Source organism: Jaculus jaculus, chromosome 1, assembly GCF_020740685.1.
Source record: "Jaculus jaculus isolate mJacJac1 chromosome 1, mJacJac1.mat.Y.cur, whole genome shotgun sequence".
In the NCBI taxonomy this organism is placed as follows: domain Eukaryota; kingdom Metazoa; phylum Chordata; class Mammalia; order Rodentia; family Dipodidae; genus Jaculus; species Jaculus jaculus.
In genome coordinates, this window is record NC_059102.1 from 277985922 (window position 1) to 278009328 (window position 23407).

General features: G+C 41.0%; 1 protein-coding gene and 1 pseudogene across 1 annotated transcript in view; both read left to right on the forward strand.

Moving 5' to 3' along the window:
- The first annotated feature begins 2832 nt into the window (after window positions 1-2832).
- The window catches only part of Kif14 (kinesin family member 14), a 97957-nt gene continuing 77382 nt past the window's right edge, over window positions 2833-23407 (forward strand). The window contains exons 1-6 of the mRNA XM_004659461.3: window positions 2833-2884; window positions 4791-6023; window positions 8754-9008; window positions 12780-12867; window positions 18854-18952; window positions 21930-21982. Coding sequence (XP_004659518.2) covers window positions 4906-6023; window positions 8754-9008; window positions 12780-12867; window positions 18854-18952; window positions 21930-21982 — 1613 coding nt within the window. The 5' untranslated portion in view covers window positions 2833-2884; window positions 4791-4905. The remainder of the gene's footprint in view (window positions 2885-4790; window positions 6024-8753; window positions 9009-12779; window positions 12868-18853; window positions 18953-21929; window positions 21983-23407) is intronic.
- Window positions 14990-16036, forward strand: LOC101605712 (annotated as a pseudogene).

The following is a 23407-nucleotide window of genomic DNA, read 5'->3' on the forward strand; positions in this document are numbered from 1 at the left end:
ACTTTTTCTGCAATGAACCCTGAGCCTTGGAAGATGTGATAGAGATATTTCAATGCTGAACACTCCTCTGTCACTTCTTCTCAGCACTATGGTGCCTTCTGAGTCATCCCAAGGTCATTGCAATCTGAAAAGAGAAGCTTCTCTAACCACAAATGAGTGTAGTATTAATAAATGGGTATGAACATTAAGAGCAGTGCTTGTCAGGCAGTTTGGTGAGCATAGTATAAACATTTAGCCAGACAGCAGCAGACATTATACCCCTAGGACTCATGACTATCCCTCTTGTAGGTTTGCAGTATCAGGGATGTATTCCCTCCCATGGAGTGGGCCTCCAGTCTAATTAGAGAGCTGTTGGTTTCCCCCTTAACAGACATGCCACTATTATACCCATTGGCTCACTTGGCCTGGCTGGCCAAATTTAAGGCTTGCAGTGTCCAGTGTTGATTATCTCCACTAGTGATTTCTCTCTTTCCATTGAACTGCATGCAGCGTGGCTTTTTCCAGCTTTTCTGTCAACTGGTCTATATGGAGGAGGTTTTCAGCTCAGCTCCAGCAGGGTTTCTCAGTGAGCTTGCAGTCCAAGTAGGTGGAGTCTTATCATCCATTACTGGTGGGAAGCCAAGACTGGCTCCCTTTTCCATCTAATTGAATGTATTTTGGTTTCCTGTACATTAAAATAATATTTTCTTTAGAAGATATATATGGCTAGAATCCTCATTAAGTTTGTCATTTTGGGGATGGACTTTCTTCAGGTTTCAAAAATGTTATTGGTCTTGGCAAAGACTTTCTGAATACAACCCCAATTGCTCAGGCAATAAAACCACAGAGTAATCACTGGGACCTCATGAAATTACAATGATTTTTCACTGCAAAGGACACAGTGAAAAAAGCAAAGAAGCAACCTCGCCAGCTATATATCTGATAGAGGATTAATATCTAGGATATACAAAGAACTCAAAAAGTTAACTAATAAAGAATCAAACAAGCCAATCAAAAAATGGGCTATGGAGCTAAATAGAGCATTCTCAAAGGAAGAAATACGAATGGCATATAAGCATCTAAAAAATGTTCTACATCCCTAGTCCTCAGGGAAATGCAGATTAAAACTACATTGAGATTCCATCTCATTCCTGTCAGATTGGCCACCATCATGAAAACAAATGATCATAAATGTTGGCGGGGATGTGGAAGAAAAGGAACCCTTCTACACTGCTGGTGGGAATGCGATCTGGTCCAGCCATTGTGGAAATCAGTATGGAGGTTCCTAAAACAGCTAAAGATTGATCTACCATATGACCCAGCTATAGCACTCCTAGGTATATATCTGAAGGACTCATCTCATTTCCTTAGAAGTACTGCTCAACCATGTTTATTGCTGCTCAATTTATAATAGCTGGGAAATAGAACCAGCCTAGATGTCCTTCAACTGATGATAATGATGTGGCACATTTATACAATGGAGTTCTACTCAGCGGTAAAGAAAAATGAAGCTATGAAATTTGCAGAAAAATGGATGGACCTGGAAAGTATTATACTAAGTGAGGTAAGCCAGGCCCAGAAAGCCAAGCGCCACATGTTCTCTCTCATATGTGGATCCTAGCTACAGATGACTGGGCTTCTGCATGAGAATGAAAATACTTAGTAGCAGAGGCCAGTAAGTTGAAAAGGAGACATAAAGGGAAGAGAAAGGAAGGGAGGAGGGTCCTTAATAGGTTGATATTGTATATATGTAAGTAGAATGATTGAGATGGGGAGGTAATATGATGGAGAATGGAATTTCAAAGGGGAAAGTGTGGGGGTGGGGAGGGAGGGAATTACCATGGGATATTTTTTTATAATCATGGAAAATGCTAATAAAAATAATGTTACTGGGACATTCATTGAAATAAACTAAATTTTATGGTTTCAGCTTTTGACTTTTAGTCACAACACTTGCTAGTAGTCATTCCCAACCTTATTAACACCAAGACTCAGTTCCTCACTTGTAAACTGGGAATAATATGAAGACTTATCTAATAAGATTTTCTGGACTAAAACTTTTAAAATTCATGTATAACGTTTAGTCCGTTTCCTACCTCAACGCTTTGCAGAGGATTACAAGAAAGTGTTATTAATGTAGATGCACATAGCCATTTACAGTGTGAACCTTCCGTGTGTGGACTGTGCTGCTTTGGATTAAGAACTGGGCTGGAGAGATGGCTCAGCGGGTAAAACACTTGCCTGCAAAGCCTATGGACTAAGGTTCAGTTCCCCAGGACCCACGAAAGCCAGATGCACAAAGTGGTGCCTGCTTCTGGAGTTCCTTTGTAATGGTTGGAGGCCCAGGAGCACCCCCCCACACACACCATCTGTCTCTTTCTCTCTCTCTCTGTTAAATAAATAAAATATATATTTAAAAAACCTTTTTAAAAAAGAACTGGTATGAGGGTACTCATTTCTTTAATCCTTTTTGGTTGGGTGCTGGTTCTTGTTAAGTTGGTTCTTAGCCATTCCAAGCTCCAAGCTCCAAGCTCCACGCTCCAGCTGGGGGAGGGGGCGTTAACCGTTGCCTAGGAGACGAGAGCGGCTCTCCTGATTGACGCAGAGTCCAGTAGCCAACCACCAGCGTTTCCGGCCGACGCAGGAGCGGCAGCCAATCAGAAGGCGAAGCGCCCATTCAAATCGCCGCCGCCGCGGGAGCGCTGTGCTGTGCTGTGAGGAGATTCCCGAGGGGCTGTGGCGAGGCCCAGCGGGCGCAGGCGGAAGTGCGGCTGCGGGACGGGGTCTGCCGCCCTCCTCTCTGTCCGAGGGTCTCCGGCCAGGGGTCCTTGAGGTACACGCGTGTCCCGCCCCGCGCCGTGTCCGCCCGAGCAAGCGCGGGCTCTCTGGCATCTTCTGCTTTGGGGTGAGACTTGCTTTTCTTGTTTCCCTTCTTTAAAAATCTTATGTGAAACTCTGAAAACAAAACAACACACAACCACTTTCGGAAATAGATAGTTTTCAGTTGGAGATACGTGTCCAAGACAAGAATCAGTCTTTTTAACTTAAACTCGCCACAACTTGCTGATGGGCTGCGTATTGTCTTTTAAGCTCATAATGGGCAACTTCCATGCTTTATTTGAAAATTTGAGGGGAGCTTCTTACAACCCGAAGAGTTTTTCTTTTTGTAATGACGACTGTTATTTATGTAAAACCTTAAGGTTTTTGAAAGGCTCACCTAAAGATGAGCTTCTGTTAACTTGTTCCTAAGTAGCAATAATGTCCCAATAGTTTAAGCCGGTGTCATTTTACAGAATGGAATCAGGTATGCAAATTTAATTTTTTTTTTTTAAAAGAATCCACATAAGGTCTGTAGCTGTGCCTGCTGTTTATGTATTTATTTTTATCCTTTCAAGGTATGGTCTCGCTCTAGTGTGGGCTGACCTGAAATGCACTATTAGTCACTGGCTGGCCTTGAACTCAGGGAGATCTTCCTACCTTCCTCCTAAGTGCTGGGATTAAAGGTGTGCACCACCATGCCTAGGGCCTGCTATTTTTTAAACTTTAATGCCTGATAGATATTGGTGGCATCTACATACCCATATCTGTGTATAACTAATCAAATACAGGTAGTATAGTTATTTTTTGGTTGGGGAGTGGGGTGAGAGGGTCTTGTTATGTAGCCTTGGCTGACTTTGAACTTCCATCCTTCTGCCTCAACCTCGTGGTGCAGAGATTACAGGTGTGCCCTCTCCCACCTACTTACCTAATTTTGCATTGCTTTTCTCAATGCAAGTAATTACTTTCTAGTACTTAATACCCATAGTATTTATTTGAGAATAATCTGCCTGTGACATTTTAATTTCCTTTATAGGCATTCCTGTATTTAACATACATTCAATAAGAATTGAGAAAAGTTCTTTTTTACAGACTCTGATTTAGGTGTAAGAGTTTCCAAAATAGGAGTACTTAAAAAAAAATCTCTGATGACATACAAGTTTCAACATATATATTTTTTTAATTTATTTTTTATTTATTTGAGAGAGGAAGAGGTAGAGAGAGAGAGAGAGAGAGAATGAATGAATGAATGAATATGGGTATGCCAGGACCTTCAGCCATTGTAAACTAACTCTGGAGGCATGTGTCACCTTGTGCTTACGTAGTTCTGGGGAATTGAACCTGGGTCCTTTGCTTTGCAGGCAAATGCCTTAACTGCTAAGCCATCTCTCCAGGCCAAGGTTTAACATTTTTAAAGTAACTTGTTTATTTTGCCCTGATATAAAAGCCATCTGTGTTCCTTTTAGACTAAGGACATTAGAACAAGAATCTTATCTGTTAAGGCTGTAGTATCTGTCTAAGCCTGGCATGTAATGGGAGTAAATATTTGATGGCTAATGGTTAGAAACTTTTTTGAGGGCAGAAATTTGTCAGACATTGTTTGAAAGGAATATCCAGAATGGAAGTTGTGATTTATTCTTTTAAAAAATCCTTTATTTAATTTATTTATTTGAGAGAGGGAGGGAGGGAGAAAGAGAGAGAGAGAGAGAGAGAGAGAAGGAATAGACATGCCAGGACATCTAGCTACTGCAAACAAACTCCAGACACATGTGCCGCCTTGTGCATCTGGCTTACGTGGGTCCTGGGGAATTGAGCCTGGGTCCTTTGGCTTTGCAGACAAGTGCCTTAACTGCTAAACCATCTCTCCAGCCAGGAAGTTGTGATTTATTCTAATGCATTCTTTTGAGAATTTACTTCTACAGTAAGAGAGTTTTTCTGTTTTTTAAGATTTGTAGTAATTCATTCCTTCTTTCTTTCTTTCTTTTTTTTTGCAGTTTTTGAGCAGATATTTTTTGGAAACTGATAAATACAAAATGGCTGGAAATCAAACAAGCACCCAAAGAAGTGCTTAGATTCCTCACATTCTTTTAAAAATAACTTGCTTCCAAAATGTCAGTATACACTGCTCATAATAGACACAACAGTGATGTCCTTGAAGTTCCTTCTACCCACAAGAGTTCCTCAGAGAATGCCCCCACCCTCAGCAGCCAGCTGAAGATGCATTTGAAGTCAGATGTGTCAGAAAGTGAAAATGATGATCATCCATTAGGAAGATCTGCAACTGAAATCAGAGATGTAAACTGCACTTATGTTATTTCTGCCTGTAAGAGAACAGGAGACATGCCCCTTTCTCCTAACCCTGTGGGTAGACTGACACTTCAGAGAAGAGCTACAAGGAACAAGGGATCATCTTTACCTGGTAGTGAGTTGGGAGACACAACTACAAAAATAGCAGATACAAGTCTTACATTACAACGTCGTCGTGCTAAAACTGGTTCTGTGGAAAAGTGGAAAACAGCTAAAGGAGATTCTGTTGAAAAGCGGCAGACAGAACATCATATGGGAGGTGACACGGAAAATGAATGTGCTTCACAGGAAAATAAGATAAATGCAAAGATTATGAGTAATAAAAACACTCCTGTTGCATCCTGTGAGATTTTAGCTGAAGATTCAAATGGCATTGAAATGATGGTTGATGAGAAATACAAAGACACATTTCCTGCTCTCAGTAGGGCAGATGAAAATGTGACACTTAAGTATTTACGCAGTATAGCACCTGTTGCTCTCCAGAGTCACACTGACAGTAGATCAGGACACTTAGCAATGAAACCTATTAAGACCAAGCTGGATATCAAAGTTTCAGGAACAGGAGACTTACATCATGGAAGCATTGGGAAAGATGTTGCAAAAAATTCGAATAAATTTGGAAACTTAGAAACAAGAACCCCTGTGAAATGTGTAACAGAACACAAAGTAACACCGAAATATGGCCAGCCCCAGCTTAAAAGCCCAGCTGCATCAATACTGAAAAGTAGGATGCCTAGCCTTCAAGTTAGGCAAAGGTCAAAAAATTCTCTGGTTGCAAATAACAGAGAAAAGTCACAAGAAAATACACTCCCTCCAGAAGAAAAAACTGCAGTTCAGAATACTTCTACAGAAACAGACCCCTTAAAAGTAGAGAATAGTCAAGTGACAGTGGCTGTGCGTGTGAGGCCTTTCAGCAAAAGGTATGTTTTGCATCTTGTTTATTTGTTTGTTTATTGTTGAGGCAGGGTCTCACTAACCCAAGGTGATCTGAAACTATCTGTAGTGTAGGCTATTTATTGATTCTTCTACCTCAGCCTTCTGAGTTTGGGAAGTAATGGTGTGTAAGCTACCATGGCTAGCTTCCCTCTGTCCCTTTTTCCTTCCCTTCCTCCTCCCTTCTCTCTTTTTTTCCTTTGTTTTTTTCTCCATTCTTTTCTCTTGGCTTTTCTTTCTTAAGATAGGGTGTTATGAAGCCCAGCCTGGCCTGGAAATCACTACCTAGTTAAGGATGACCTTGAATTCCTACCCTCCTTCGGGGATTAAGCTAATGCACCACCATGCCCAGTACTGGTGATCAAACTCAGGGCTTGGTGCATACTAGGGAGGCACTTTACACATGGAGCCACATCCCCAGCCCTGATTTGCATTGTAATTTCAGGTCAAGTCAATACCCTATACTGTGCTTTGTAAATTCCTCTCTGCTTTTAGAAAAGCAGTGTAATATTCATGTGTCTTCATACTTGTTAGGATTTTCCTATAGTGCTAGGGGTTGAACCCAGAGTCTCATGTATGCTAGACAGGTGCTCTGCCACTGAACCATAATTCTAGCTCAGTAATGTTTATGCTTAATTGTCATATGTTGTGAATAATTATGATTGACAACAAAAAGATAAAACTACTGTTTTGTATATGTGTGTCTAAATATATTGCTTTTAAAAACCAAGTGAATCACTAAATTAGATCAATTTTCTTTGAAATTCATGATTTGTGAGTGGAAACATCTCTATCTCTCTTTCTCTCCTCCCTTTCTCTGTCAAATAAATAAAATATTAAATATTTTAAGGGAGTACAGTAAAAACTTAATAGGGTCAACAGTTGTTAATGTGATATTGTGTATTTAAGCATCCTAGAAGTGGATATGGTAATCACTGCTTCAGTGAAGGAACCTCCTGTTTGAGCTGAAAGGATTAGTAGTTAGGAGCAATTAATTAGGACTATAAAGGCCTTTTTAGTAAATTGATGATAAGAAGAAAGAACTGGTGGTGAACTGATGTGAGTCAGAAAGTGTAATAAGAGTTTTAAGAATCATGAAGGATTTCAAAGGGGAACGTGGGGGGAGGGAGGGTATTACCATGGGATATTTTTTTAAAATCATGGAAGATGTTAATAAAAATTGAGAAAAAAAAGAATCATGAAGGGAAAAGAGGCAATAGAAAGAACAGAGTGAAAAGGACAAAACCTAAGACAGGTAAGTACACGCTAATAAGAACTTCATCAGGCAAGCCCTAAAAGCAGGTTGGGTAGAGTGACACTCATCAAATTATAGTCAAACTTTTCCCCCTAAGGTTTGGTCTCCATTTAGTTCAGGCTGGCCTGAAATTCACAATGAAGTATCAGATTGGCTTTGCAGTCACTGGGATTCTCCTACCTCTGCCTCTGTGCTGGGATTAAAGGTGTGCTCACCACGCCCTTGGAGACAGCTGGTTTTAAGGGCTGGAGAGATGGCTCCTTAGTGGTTAAGGTGCATGCAAAGCCTAAGAATCCAGGTTCGAGTCTCCAGGTCCCATGTAAGCCACATGGACAAAGTGGCATATGCATCTGGAATTTGTTTGCAGTGGCTAGAGTCCCTGACATGTCTGTCCATTTTCTCTCCTCTTTCTCTCTCTCCCTCTCACTCTGTCTCAAATAAAAATAAAAATAAATTTAAAATAAAAGCTGTTTTTCAGGGAAAACAGGTAGGATTGGGGAAGGAGTTGATATCTAGGACCTGTTACTGTGTTTTTCTCCAGAATTGGGGAAGGATTTCCTCCTATATCTTAGAAGTAGGTTGGACATGAAGATGTGTGATTTTAAGAAAATCTAGTGGAAGGGCAGACGTTAAAGAAAATTTGTGTGGATGCAGTGTGTGTGTGTGTGTTCATGCATGCATACAAGCTTGCTAAGATCTCTTACGTTGTCAACAAACTCCAGACTCATGTGCTAATTTTTGCATCTGGCTTTACATGGGTGCTCGGGAATTGAATTTAGGCCAGCAGGCTTTGCAAGGAAACTCCTTTAACCACTGAACTATCTCCCCAGCCCCAAATATACAATAACTTTTTTTTTCTGTGGCACTGGGGATTGAACCTGAGGCCTCATGCATGGCAGGGGTAAGGTGGGGAGGGGGAGGGGCAGGGGACAAATGTTCTACCACTTGGTTATATCCCCAGCCCTTAGAGGAAACCTTTGGATTAATAGTGATGACTAGTAGCCAAGAGACTTATGATTTAAACCTGTTACTCTAGGCTTGCTGAAATTGTACTTATATTTTATGTCAGTTTTATATAGATTATTATCCTCAAGCTTCTTTAAAATACAAAAAGATATTTTCTGATTTGAATTGAAGCATACAGGCAGGATGGCAAGAGAGATACAAAAGAAAAAGAAGGTACTTTCTTTGTTTTTTTTTATTTTTTATTTTTTTTGTTTTAAGAAGGTACTTTCTTAACAAGGAATTGGCACCATGCCTGGCTGAAATTCTATTTTGCAATGGAGCAAAGAAAATATATGTTGGAAATCCAGTGAACTGGATTTTCTAATTTTCCACATAAAACTAAAGTATTTTATTGCCTTGAGGAATGATAAATTTAACTAGTTTCGAGAAATTATTATATTCTATGGAGATAGTACCCATAATGATAACTTGATTTTCTTTGTGCTTCTTTTTAAAGAGAGAAGATTGAGAATGCATCCCAGGTGGTCTTCACTAATGGAGAAGAAATAGCTGTGGAACATCCTGATATGAAACAAGTTTATACTTTCATTTATGATGTTTCATTCTGGTCTTTTGATGACTGTCATCCTCACTATGCTAGCCAGAGTACTGTGTATGAGAAGCTGGCAGCACCCCTCCTAGAAAGAGCCTTCGAAGGCTATAATACCTGCCTGTTTGCTTATGGTCAGACTGGCTCTGGAAAGTCATATACGTAAGTTGTATTGCATGTACAACTGTACAGAAATGTCTACATTTCCTTTTTGTGAGAAGCAGCTTGGTTGTAGAAAGAATATAGTTTTTGAAATGACAGAAGTAGTCTTAGGTCTCATTTATTACATTCTCTCTGCAAACTTAGGCAGGTCACTTCACTTCTGTGCTTCAGTTTATACATGCACTAATTTACCTTGTAAGTATCATTGGCTCTGTTTCACTATAATTCATGTTTCTTGTATAAGCTGAAGTCCAAAGAGGTTATCTTTTTTTTTTTTTTTCTTGGTTTTTTACGGCAGGGTCTCGCTCTAGCTTAGGCTGACCTGGAATGTACTATGTAGTCTCATGGTGGCCTCAAACTCAAGGCAATCCTCCTACCTCTGCCTCCCAAGTGCTGGGATTAAAGACTTGTGCCACCATGCCTGGCTTCAAAGAGGTTATCTTTTAAATACTGCTATGAAAATTAATAGTAAGGCATCTTATGCTACTGGGCAGATCCAAAAATTTCCATCTTTCTTATATCCCACCTACTTGAGCAACTGTCAAGTTACTAGGGAAAAACCTGGCTAGAAATTCTGGGATACTTATGTTAACAAATTAACAGCTTTAAGTTCAATTTAGTTTGCCTTATATGAGTACTGGTTTTATTAAAAAATCCAATAAAACAGACCAGGTGTGGTGGTGGTACATGCCTTTAATCCCAGCACTCAGGAGATAGAGGTAGGAGGATCACTGAGTTTGAGGCCATCCTGGAACTACAGAGTGAGATCTGGGTCAACCTGGACTAGAATGAGACCTTAATCTCAAAATAAGAAAACAAATCCAACAAAACATTTAATTTTTTTTTAAATTTTATTTACTTATTTGCAAGCAGAGAGAGAGAGAGAAGAGAGACAGACAGAGATTGGGCACGCCAGGCCTTCTAGCCACTGTAAACAAACTCCAGATGCATGTGCCCTTGTGCATCTGGCTTATGTGGGTCCTGGGGAATCAAACATAGGTCCTTTGGCTTCACAGGCAAATGCCTTAACTGCTAAGCCATTTCTCCAGCCCTAAAACAATTAATTTTTTAATTTTTAAAATTTATTTATTTTTTATTAACAATTACCATGATTGTAAATAATTTCCCATGGTAATGCCCTCCCTCCCCCTACTTTCCCGTGTGAAAACTCCATTCTCCATCATATCCCCTCTTCTCAATCAATCTTTTATTTTGATGTCATAATCTTTTCCTCTTCTTATGATGGTCTTGTGTAAGTAGTGTTAGGCACTGTGAGGTCATGGATATCCAGGCCATTTTGTGTCTGGAGGAGCATGTTGTAAGGAGTCCTATCCTTCCTTTGGCTCTTACATTCTTTCCACCACCTTTTCCGCTGTAGACCTTGAGTCTTGGAAGGTGTGATAGAGATATTGCAGTACTGAGTATTCCTCTGTCGCTTCTTCCCAGCACCATGATGCCTTCTGAGTCATCCCAAGGTCACTGCCATCTGAAAAGAGAAGGTTCTCAACCAAAAGTGAGAGTAGCACTAATATATGGGTGTGAACATTTAGAGAAATGCTTACTGGGCAGTTTGATGAGCATAGTATATACATTTAGCCAGATAGCAGCAGATGTTACAACACTAGGGCTTATGACTACCCTTGTTTTAGATTTTCAGTATCAATGATATATTTCCTCCCATAGAGCCGGCCTCCAGTCCAGTTGGAGGGCACTTGATTTCCACCATGACAGATGTGTCACTATTGTACCCGTTGGCCCATTTGGCCTGGCTGGCCAAATATAAGGCTTTCATTGTCCACTGTTGAGTATCTTCGCTGGTGATTTTTCTCTCTCCCATTGAACTGCATGCACATTTCTGTCAGCTGGTCTACGTGGAGGAGGCTTTCATCTCAGTTCCAGCAGGGTTTCTCAGTGGCATTGCAGCCCAAGTATGTGGAGTCTTCAGCAGTAGGGTCTTACCATCTATCTATTCCTGGTGGGAAACCAAGGGCATCAGCAATGGCCTGTAATGTTTTGGGGGCATCAGGGACCTTCCTGGCCAACAACTCACTGGAAGGTATCCCATCCCTGGCACTGAAAATTTTCTAGTAACAATCTGTGGCTCATGAGTGTTCCATTGTCCAAAAAAGTAGGTTTCCATATGCTTTATTTATATCCTCTTAGATTTTGATTAGTCCTCCCTCCACCTTTCCTTTACTCAGTCTCTTCCCCTGATCTCACTTGGGCCTTTTCATCCCCATTAATCTATTTTTCTACTTACATATGTACAATACAATATCCTATTAAGTACCCCCCCTTTCTTTTCCCTTTATATATCTTTTCTAGCTTATTATTAAAAAAACTATTTTATTTATTTGACAAAGAAAGGAGAGAGAGCAAGAGCGAGCTCACGTGTGCGTTTGTGCCCCAGGGCTTCCAGCTACTGCAAACAAACTCCAGATGCTTGCACCCCTTTGTGAATCTGGCTAACATGGGTCCTTGGGGAATCGAACCTGGGTCCTTTGGCTTTGCAGGCAAATGCCTTAACCACTAAGCCATTCCTCCAGCCCCCCAACAAAATATTTTAAAGCAAATTAGGAAAAAGCAAGATAACTATGATAATTAATGTTGGTAACCATAAATCGTACATTTCAAAATGGCTTATAGAAATTTTGAATGTTTCCAACACAACAAAGTGGTAAGTGCTGAGGTGATGTATGTCCCAGTTTTCTGATCTGACCATTACTTATTGTATCCATGTAATAAACTATCCCACTGTATCCAATAAGTATGTACAATTACTGTATAGATTGAAAAATTTTAAAAAGTGTTAAAAGCACCCCACAGATGGTAGTTGTGGCAGTAATTCCTGTCATAGAAGGGAATATGCAGAATTCTAAATAGGTAACACTTTTTATTTTTAAAGTTCTTTTTTAAAATATTATTTGAGAGGGGGAGAGAGAGGGAATGGGCATTCCAGGGCTTCTAGCCACTGCAGATGAACTCCAGGCGCATTTGGCTTTACTTGGGTTCTGGGGAGTTGAACCTGGATCCTTTGGCTTTGCAGGCAAGCGCTTTAACTGCTAAGCCATCTCTCTAGCCCGCTAACATTTAGTATTTTTTTTTTTTCAAGATAGAGTTTTACTCTAGCCCAGGCTGACCTGGAATTCACTATGGAGTCTCAGGGTGTCCTCAAACTCAGACAAAGCAATCCTACTTCTACCTCCCAAGTCTTGGGGTTAAAGGTGTGTGCTACCATGCCCGGCTACTTATTGAGTATTTTATAGGTACTGTGCTAACCGCTTTGCTTGTATCTCAGAGTAACATTCTCAGCTAGATACTTCTGACATTCTCATTTTTTAAAAAATATTTTATATTTATTTATTTGACAGAGAAAGGAGGGGGAAGGAGAATAGGCACAACAGGGCCTCCAGCCACTGCAAACAAACTCCAGATGCGTGCGCCCCCTTGTGCTAACATGGGTCCTGGGGAATTGAGCCTGGGTCCTTTGGCTTTGCAGGCAAACACCTTAACTGTAAGCCATCCCTCCAGCCCGACATTCTCATTTACAGAAGTGAGTTCAATATTTTGTCCAAGCTTGAAGAGCTAACTGTTAGAAATAAGATTTAGTTTCAGGCAGATTTAACTTGTGAGCCTGATTCCTAGATATTAATGATGGATTCTTATTAAGTTGTTCCTTGCTCTCCTTTCCAACTCATTTCCTCAAAAAGAAATTTAAAAATCTCCTAATAATTAGTGTTATTTCCTTTTTATTCATAATCTATTTTTCAGGATGATGGGACTTAATGAAGAACCAGGAATAATTCCGAGATTTTGTGAAGATCTTTTTGCTCAAATAGCCAAAAAACAAACCTCAGAGGTATGTTCAAATTCAAATCAGAGGCATGACTAAAGAAATACCTATCATAAGGTCTGAAAGATAGCATTTTCATTTCTAGATCACAGTCCTTGGGAATAGTGTAAAGTAGGGGATGAGGATTCAAAATTAGTTGCAGTTCTTCCAGGTGGGCAGTGACAGAAGTGTAATCTCTTACATCTTTGTGTGTGTGTGTGTGTGCGCGCGCGCGCACGTGTGTACATGTGTGTAGTTGTTGACACAGGTCTCATTCTATAGCTTAAGGGTTGTCCTTGGCCTCCCCATTCTTTTGTCTGAGATTATACATGTGTTCCATGTGGTTACTGGGGAATCGAACCTGGGTCCTTAGGCTTTACAGGCAAGCACCTTAACAACTAAATCATCTCTCCAGCCCCTAAGTTTGATTTTGAAGGACATAGGTCATTTATTAACTTGGGGAAGAAGAGCAGGACGGACATCTTGGCAAAGGAAGCAATTGGTAACAAATTTGAAAGTAAGAAAGCAGGGAGCCTTTGGGAATTTGTACATTGTTTACTTTGTTTTGAGCATGGAATTTGAGAGTGGCAAGTGACAGTAAGTGAAACTAGAGAGATAGGCAGAACTTTGTTCATAAAGGACTTTATAAACCACTCTTCCAGAAATCAAGGCTATGGAAGGACTTTCTGATAAGGAAATGACATAATCACATTTACTCTTTAAAAGTAAAAGATGATCCTGGCTGCAGTGTAGAACATGGATTGATGGGAAATAAGACTTGATGCAAAAGACAGCTACAGAACTTGAGCTGTGTAGGCATGACAAGGAGCTAAGCTGATGTCGTGATAGCACAAAGAGAGCAAAGAGAGCGCACATTGAGAGAGCATAGTGAGTGTAACTGTTAAGGCTTGGTAACTGCCTTGGTGATATAGTAGTTGAGAAGAGAGAAATCAGTTTCTAGTAGAGAACCAGAGTAGATATTTATCCCTTTATTGAGGAAATGAGAAGAAAATATAGGATTAAGTAAGTTCTCTCCCCCCTGTGGATACATTACTGCCTCTGTTTTCTTCTCTCCTTATCCCAATGATTAAATGATAGTAAGAGAAGAACAGTGGTCTGGAGACTGTAAAGATGAAATGTGATTCAAGTCCAGTTTTCATGGGAATAAGAAAGTGTGGAAATTGGGCTTGTGCAGAGTTCTTTCATAGCCATTTAGGATTTTAGAGGAAAATATGAAAGTAATGGAAGTCAGAGAGCTAGATGAAGTGAAGTGTTTGAATCCAAGGTTCATCATGTTACTAGAAGTGTGACATTGAACAAGTCACTTAACTTGTTTCTGTTTCTGCAAAACAAACAAGGATGATATACCTTTCTCATAGGTTTGTTGTGAGATGACATGTGTTAAATCACAACCAAATGATGTGACTGTGTCAACACTGGAATTGTTCAGGATGACAGAGGGTAATGTATGCGGATGTGGTAGAAGGTCATGTAGTCACCATGATGATAGAAACCTCAAAGGAGAGGGAGAAAAACAAAGTTGGCTTCTTTATGATATGTACCCATCTGCCTTTCCCAACTTATTTCCAACTAAGTTTCTTGAAACTCCCAGAACAATACACTATTTCATATAACATTTATATTAATACCTGTTTGTTAAATCCTGAGAGCCCATATCGTTGTAAGTTTGAGGTCGGCCTAGATTATAGAGTGAGTTCCAGGTCAGTCTTGGCTGGAGGGAAACCCTGCTTCAAAAACCAAACCAGGGCTGGAGGGATGACTTTGCAGTTAAGGCATTTGCCTGCAAAGCCAAAGGACCCTGGTTTGAGTCCCCAGGACCCATGTTATCCAGATGCACAAGGGGGCGCATGCAGTGGATGAAGGCCCTGGTGCACCCATTCTCTCTCTCTTTCTCTGTCAAATGAATAAATAAAATTATTTTTTTAAAAAAGGTCCATTTTGAAGAGGCAGGGTGGTGGGGCATGGGCTCCTGTAGATTCAGGGGCCCGAACCCAGAGCTGTGACTTTGAGAAAGCCAGCAGCTGGCTAGGGAAGGGGGGGTTCCATCTGCAGTGGCCCTATGGGCTGAAGTTGGGGGTGGGTGGGCTTGTCCTGGTCCTTGGCTTCTTGACATGGTTCCGCAGCAAACATGTCTCGTTCTGTCAGAAATAGGAAGGTCGTTGATTATTCACAGTTTCAGGAATCGGATGATGTAGATGAAGATTATGGAGGATATTTGGGCCCTCCCACTAAGAAAATTTGATCATCTGAGAAGCTAAACAGGCAGTCTGGAAAGAATTCACAAGAAGATAGTGAAGACTCAGAAGAAAAAGATGTGGCTGGGCATTAATTTTAGCACTTGGGAGGGAGAGGTAGGAGGATTGCTGTGAGTTCAAGGTCACCCTGAGACTACATAATGAATTCCAGGTCATCCTGGGCTAGAGTGAGACCCTACCTTGAAAAAAAAAAAGATGTGATTACCAAGAAGGATGATTCTCACTTACTAGAAGGCAGTGAAGATGAAAAAGATGATCACAAAAATGTGTACCAGCAACAGAAGGCAGCATCTAAACAGAGGGAGATGCTCTTGGAAAATGTGGGCAGTGAGGAAGAGCCAGAAGAAGACGACGAGGCGCCATTCCAGGAAAGATTCTGGCAGTGATGAGGATTTCCTAATGGAAGATGATAATGATGTCAGTGACTATTGAAGTTCAAAAAAGAAAAACAAAAAGATGTTTAAGAATTCCAAACCTGAGAGAAAAGAAAAGAAACAATGCCAAAACCCAGACTAAAGGTTACAGTGACGCTGAGTCCAGTAAAAGGGCAGGCCCACAGCTTCAAAGGTGTCAAAGGAAAAGACTCCTCCCAAAGAAGATGAGCCAGAGAGCCCTCCAGAAAAGAAGTTGTCTGAGGCTGGAGAGATGGCTTAGCGGTTAAGCGCTTGTCTGTGAAGTCTTAAGAACCCCAGTTCGAGGCTCGATTCCCCAGGATCCACATTAGCCAGATGCACAAGGGGGCGCACGTGTCTGGAGTGGCTGGAGGCCCTGGCACGTCCATTCTCTTTCTCTCTCTCTCTGTTGTTCTCAACTAAATAAATAAAAAATAAACAAACACAAAAAAAGGCGTCTTCAAGCCTCCAACAGAGAAGACTGGAGATGCAGAGTCTGAAGATGAAGCCCAGTTTGGAGAAGATTAAAAGTGATAATGGTTTGGGGAGAGATTTTATTTAAAAAAAAAAGGGAAAAATTGGAAAGCTACATAAGATGGAACATGTTATTGTCTATGGCTTGACTAATGGGCTTTCAGTGCTTGTTTTCATTTGTTGAAAATAATCTCTCAGAAAACCATTGTATGTTAAAGTGTTTAAGTTAACATTTTGTCTGTTGGTCTTTCTCTTCTCTTTGCCAACTCCACCCTCCCATGACAGCCATGCCAAATTAAAAAAAAAAAAAAGAAAGGAAGGAAGAAAGAAAGAAAAAACCAAACTAGGGCTGGAGAGATGGCTTAGCAGTGAAGCCTAGTGACCTGTTTAATTCCCCAGAAATCACATAAGCCAGATGCACAAGGTAGTGCATGTGTCTGGAGTTCATTTGCAGTGGCTGGAGGCCCTGGTGCGTCCCTTCTCTCTATTAAAAAAAAAAAAAAAAAAAAAAAGCCAAAACAAACAAAAGAGTAGCATTGCTGAGCCATGGGTAAATCAGTCTCCAACTGCCAAGTGCTGGCATTTTGGCGTGCACCACCATGTTCACTTGGATTAAAATTTTTTTTTTAAAACTTATTTGATAGAGAGGCAGATAAAATGAGCATGCCAGGGCCTTCATCCACTGCAAATGAACTCCAGATGCATGCACCACTGTGCATCTGGCTTACATGGATCCTGGGGAATTGAATGTGGATCCTTGGTTTCTCAGGAAAGTGCCTTAACCACTAAGCCATCTCTCCAGCTTGTTTTTTTTTTTTTTTTGAGGTAGGGTCTCACTCTAGTTCAGGCTGACCTGGAATTCACTATGTACTCTCAGGGTGGCCTTGAACTCATGGTGATCCTCCCACCTCTGGAGTGCTGGGATTAAAGGCGTGTGCCACTACACCCGGCTTTTTCAGCTCTTTATTTGTTCATTCCTTCCTTCCTTCCTTCTTGATATATTTTTATTTATCTATTTAAGAGAGAAGCACAGTGAGACAGAGAGAATGGGCACGCCATGGCCTTTAGCCATTGTAGACGAACACCAGACCTGTGTGCCACCTTATGCATCTGGCTTATGTAGGTTCTGGGGAATTGAACCTGAGTCCTTAGGCTTTGTAGGCAAGTGCCATAACTAATAAGCCATCTATCCAGCCCCTATTTGTTTCTTAAAAACAAAATTTATTTGTAGCTGGGTGTGGTGTTGAATGCCTTTAATCCCAGCACTCGGGAGGCAGAGGTAGGAGGATGGCCATGAGTTCAAGGCCTGCCTGGGACTACAGAGTGAATTTCAGGCTAGCCTGAGATAGAGTAAGACTCTACTTCAAATCACAACAACAACAAAAAATTATTTGTGAGCCGGGTGTGGTGGCGCACACCTTTAATCCCAGCACTCGGGAGGCAGAGGTGGGAGGGTCGCGGAGAGTTCGAGGCCACCCTGAGACTACATAGTGAATTCCAGGTCAGCCTGAGCCAGAGTGAGTCCCTACTTCGAAAAACAAAAACAAAAAAAAAACAACAACAACAAAAAATTATTTGTGTGTGTGTGTGTGTGTGTGTGTGTGTGTGTGTGTGTGTGTATGCATGCATGCCAGGATCTCTTGCCTCTGCAAAGTTAATCCAGGTGTGTATGCCACTTTAATTAATTAATTGTCACTGTTATTTTGTAAGGTAGGATCTTGCTCTAGTCCAGGCTGACCTGGAATTCACTCTGCAGTCTCAGGGTGGCCTTGAACTCATGACGATCCTCCTACCTCTGCCTTTTGAGTGCTGGGATTGAAGGCATGTGCCACCATGCCTTGCTTATATGCAACTTTCTGTGTCTGGCTCTATGTGAGTGCTGGAAATTGAACTCTGGGCTGATAGGCTTTGCAAGCAAGCACCTTCAAGCACTGAACATCTATCCATATCCCCCTTTGTATGTGTTTTAATTGTATTGGTTACTTTTTAATGTGAGTGGTAAGAATTTATATATTCTTTTTTTGGGGGGGGATGTTTTCAGGTAGGATTTCACTCTGGTGGTTTGATTCATGTGTCCCATAAACATAGGTGTTCTGAATGCTAGGTTCCCAGCTGATAGAGATTTGGGAATTAACACCTCCTGGAGGCAGTGTATTTTTGGGGGTGGGCTTATGGGTATTATAGCCAGTGTCCCCTTGTCAGTGTGGCACACACTCCTGTTCTCCACCTTATGTGGGCCGGGCCAGGGAGTGATGTCCTCTCTGCTCATGGCATCCTTTTCCCTGCCATCATGGAGCTTCCCCCTTGAGCCTGCAAGCCAAAATAAACCTTTTTTTCCCTTCCAAAAGCTGCTCTTGGTCAATTGATTTCTGCCAGCAATGTGAACCCGACAACACTCTAGTTCAGGCTGACCTAGAATTCACTCTGTAGTTTCAGGGTGGCCTTGAATTCACAGCAGTCCTACCTCTGCCAGGTTCTGGGATTAAAGGCATGCACTGGGCTGGAGAGATTCCTTAGTGATTTAAAGTACTTGTCTCCAGGTCCCATGTAAGCCAGACGCATAGTGACACAAGCGCACAATATTGCACATGTGCACAAGGGGGGTGTACATGTCTGGAGTTTGATTGCAGTGGTTTGAGGCCCTGGCGTGCCAATTCTCTCTCTCTCCCTCCCTTCCTCCCTCTCTGTTGCATAAAAAAATTAAAAGGCCAGTCATTGGGCTTGCCTCAAAAAAAAAAAAAAAAAAATTAAAGATGTGAGCCACCACACCTGGCTTCTAATGTGTCCTTGATATTGGGCCATATCAGGTATGTGATTTGGAAAGCTTGTAAAGAACCTTAAAATTGAATGCTTTGTTTCTTTCTCTACTAGGTCAGCTACCATATTGAAATGAGTTTCTTTGAAGTTTATAATGAAAAAATTCATGACCTTCTGGTTTGTAAAGGTGAAAATGGGCAGAAAAAACAACCAGTAAGAATTAAATACTATTATTTGCTTTTATTTCTGTTTTTATAAATGAATATAAATATGTGGGATCTCTGAAGAATATGGTCTATATTTTTATTAGAATATTTTTATGTGGTAATAAATATGTTGGAACTCCAGCCTATGTCATTGTTATATAAAAGTAGCTGAACAGCACCACTAATGGAAATAGTTGAGATTTAACCCATTAATTTTCTTTTTTTAGTTTTTCCAGGTAGGGTCTTACTCTAGCCCAGACTAACCTAGAATTCACAGTGTAGTCTCAGGGTGGTTTTGAACTCACTTCAGTCCTCCTACCTCTGCCTCCCAAGTGCTGGATTAAAGGCATGTGCCACCATACCCAGCAAAACCCACTAGTTAAAAAAAAATTGTTTGGGCTGGAGAGATGGCTTAGCAGTTAAGCGCTTGCCTGTGAAGCCTAAGGACCCCGGTTCGAGGCTTGGTTCCCCAGGTCCCACGTTAGCCAGATGCACAAGGGGGCGCACGCGTCTGGAGTTCGTTTGCAGAGGCTGGAAGCCCTGGCACGCCCACTCTCTCTCTCTCTCCCTCTATCTGTCTTTCTCTCTCTGTCTGTCACTCTCAAATAAATAAATAAAATAAAAAAAAATTTAAAAAAAATTGTTTATTTGAGGGAGAAACAAAGAGGTAGATAGGGAATGGGTACTCCAGCCGCTGCAAACTTGATACATGTGCTGCTTTGTGCATCTGGTTTATTTGGGTACTGGGGAATAGAACGTTGGTCGTCAGGCTTCACGGGAAAGTGCCTTAACTGCTAAGCCATCTTTCTAGCCCTTAGCTCATTTTTTATTTTAATCAAGTATTGTGTAAAAGTTAAAATATTTGTTTTAGGGTTTAGTAGGATCATGTAAATCAAACATGTACTCTAATAGCCCAGAGGCAGTCATGGTCTTAAAAAAATTTTTTTTGTTTATTGTTATTTATTTATTTGAGAGTGACCGAGAGAGAAAGAGAGAGAGAGAGAGAGAGAGAGAGAGAGAGAGAGAGAGAGAGAGGAAGGGAATGGGTGTGCCAGGGCCTCCAGCCACTGCAAATGAACTCCAGATGCATGCACCCCTTTGTGCATTTGGCTAACGTGGGTCCTGGGGAATCGAGCCTCGTTCACAGGCAAGCACTTAACTGCTAAACCATCTCTCCAGCCCAGTCATGGTCTTTAAAATTGTATTCTTATTATAGAATTTGTATTCAGGTGGTTATTTATTTGATATTTTATTGATACTGTGAAATAGATTCCAGGTTTTTAAAAATCTGCTTATAGAATTCAAAACCTTAGTTTTGTGATGGTCCTTGCAGCATAGTTAATAAAATAATAAAAGTAATAAAAAATAAATAAAAATAATAAAAAGTCACTTCTTTTGCCTGACATGCAGTTAACCTTAATACCAATATGAAACTTAAACAGGGCTGGAGAAATGACTTAGTGTTTAATGTACTTGCCTGCAAAGCCAAAGAACCTAGGTTTGATTCCTCAGGACCTATGTAAGCCAAATGCACAAGGTGGCACATGTGCCTGGAGTTCATTTGCAGTGACTGAAGGCCTTGGCATGCCCATGCTCTCCTTCTCTCTCTGAAATAAATAAAATGAAATATTAAAAAAAAAAAAGAAACTTGGCAGTGGTATGGGATTTAACTTAAGAATAAGAAATTTGGGCTGGAGAAACGGCTTAGTGGCTAAGACGCTTGCCTACAAAGCCAAAGGACCCAGGTTTGATTCCTCAGGACCCACATAAGCCAGATGGAGTTTGTTTACAGCCGCTGGAGGCCCTGATGTGCCCATTCTGTCTCTCTCTTTCTCGCTTGCTCGAAAATATTTAAAAATACTTTAAAAAATATTTAAAAAAAATAAGAAGTTTGGGGGCTGGAGAGTTGGCTCATAGAGGCATGAGAATCTGAGTTTGGATCCCCAGAGCACACGTAAAAGCCAGTTGCTGTAGCGCTAGCATCTTTAATCCTAGCATACCTAGGGTGAGAAGGGAAGCTGAGGCACAGGAGCATCACCCAGAAGCTTTCAGCCAGCTAGCCTGGTGAACACAGTGGTGAACAGTGAGAGATCCTGCCTCAAACAAGGCAGACAGCAACACTGGAAGTTGTTCTCTGAACTCTACATGTGCGCTGTGGTACACATACACAAACATCATGCCCATACCTCCCACCACATAAAAGAATAAAAAATTAGCAATACATTTGACATATAGCATATTGTTGCCTGTTATAAAACTAAAAGTAATTTTTGGTGATAAAGTTTCTGTAGCAGACAGATTCAGATTCCCTGAGATGAACTTCCAGACCAGGCACAGTTATGGAGGAAAGGATTTATTGACGCTTACAGATCCAGGGGAAGTTCCATAATGGCAGAAGAAACTGGCCTGCCTTCACAGGCCCAAGCAGAGACAGAGAAGTATAAGCCTAAAGGTCAAAAGCCACAGCACACTTCAGGAACTCCAGCTAGGCACACTTTGCTGTGTATCTTTAGATTGAAATCTGAAACCCGCCACCACACCTTAAGATCACCCAGTGACATTGCCTCCAGCCTGGTAGCCAGCAGATGCAAACTATAAACAATAAAGAACTAAATATATTGGGGGCCATCTATTCAAACCACCACAGTTTCTTAGTGCCTTACAGATTTTTGTGAGAATTTTTATAATTGTTTCTAGATAAGGTAAAAGTAAATCTTTACCTCAAACTTGAAATACATTTTCATTTAAAATCATTTAAAAGTGTCTGAAGACTGGGTGTGGTGGTGCCCGCCTTTAATCCTAGCACTTGGGAGGCAGAGGTAGGAGGATTGCTGTGAGTTCAAAGCCACCCTGAGACTTCATAGTGAATTCTAGGTCAGCCTGAGCTAGAGTGAGACCCTACCTTGAAAAATCGAAAAAAAGAAAATAAATAAAAGTGTCTGAAGTATTTGTAGTATTCTAAGTTGTACACTTGTTTCTTCCAGCTGAGAGTAAGAGAGCATCCAGTGTCTGGGCCGTATGTTGAAGCACTGTCCATGTAAGTGTTTGACTCAGCAAGAGCAAGGAGGAAAAATGAATAGAGGGAATATTATTTTCCCATAACTCTTACTGTATTTTCATTTGCTTCCCCAACTTTTTTTTTTTTTTTTTTTTTTTTGGTTTTTTTCGAGGTAGAGTCTCACTCTGGTCCAGGCTGACCTGGAATTAACTCTGTCATCTCAGGGTGGCCTTGAACTCATAGCAATCCTCCTACTTCTGCCTCCTGAGTGCTGGGATTAAAGGCGTGCGCCACCACGCCTGGCTGCTTCCCCAACTTTGAAAGCTGAGTAACTAACCTTCTATCTTTAATATATTTTCTCTCTTTCCAAGTAGGGTATTCTTTGTATTCTGTATCTTTCACAATACTTGTAAAGTGCCTGGCATATAGTAGTGGTTAAATTTACTATAAAATACATATCTCCTTTTTACCTTTTCTTTTCCCCATTAGATGTTGAGAGTTTTATACATGCCAAAAGTAATTTACTTTCTCTTTCAATTTCCAATTCTTTATTCTTTTTTTTTTAAATATTTTTTGTTCATTTTTTATTTATTTATTTGAGAGTGACAGACAGAGAGAAAGACAGAGGGAGAGAGAGAGAAAGAGAATGGGCGTGCCAGGGCCCCCAGCCACTGCAAAGGAACTCCAGACATGTGCGCCCCCTTGTGCATCTGGCTAACGTGGGACCTGGGGAACCGAGCCTCGAACCGGGGTCCTTAGGCTTCACAGGCAAGTGCTTAAATGCTAAGCCATCTCTCCAGCCCCCAATTCTTTATTCTTATAGGAAAGGAAAAGTGATTTAGTATAAATTCAGCTCTGTTTAATAACTGTGGGATTCTTTTGGACCTGCACCTACTCACACCCACACATTTCATGTACCTGTGCTTAAATATGTGTTATCTTTTGGTGTCATAATGTACAGTTGAGTTTTATAATGTTAAAATTTTAAGATGCTTTATTAAGAAAAACCAGGGCTTGAGAGATGGTTTAGTGGTTAAGACATTTGCCAGCAAAGCCAAAGGATCCAGGTTTGAATCTCTACTACCCACGTAAGCCATATGCACAAGGTGGCGCATGCATCTGGAGTTCATTTGCAGTGGCTAGAGACCCTGGAGTACTCATTCTCTCTACCCTCCTTGAATAAGTAAATAAAAGAACAAAAAAAGAGAAAGAAAAATCATATTTTTTGAAAAGTTCAATTACTATATTCCTTGTCCTTTAAAAAAATGAAAGATTAGTGGCCGGGTATGGTGGCACACTCACCCCAGCACTCGGGAGGCAGAGGTAGGAGGATTGCCATGAGTTTGAGGTCAACCTGAGGCTACGTAGTGAATTCCAGGTCAGCCTGGGCTAGAGTGAGACCCTACCTCGAAAAACCAAAAACAAAAGAAAGAAAGATTACAGCTGGAATTATGACTTAGCAGT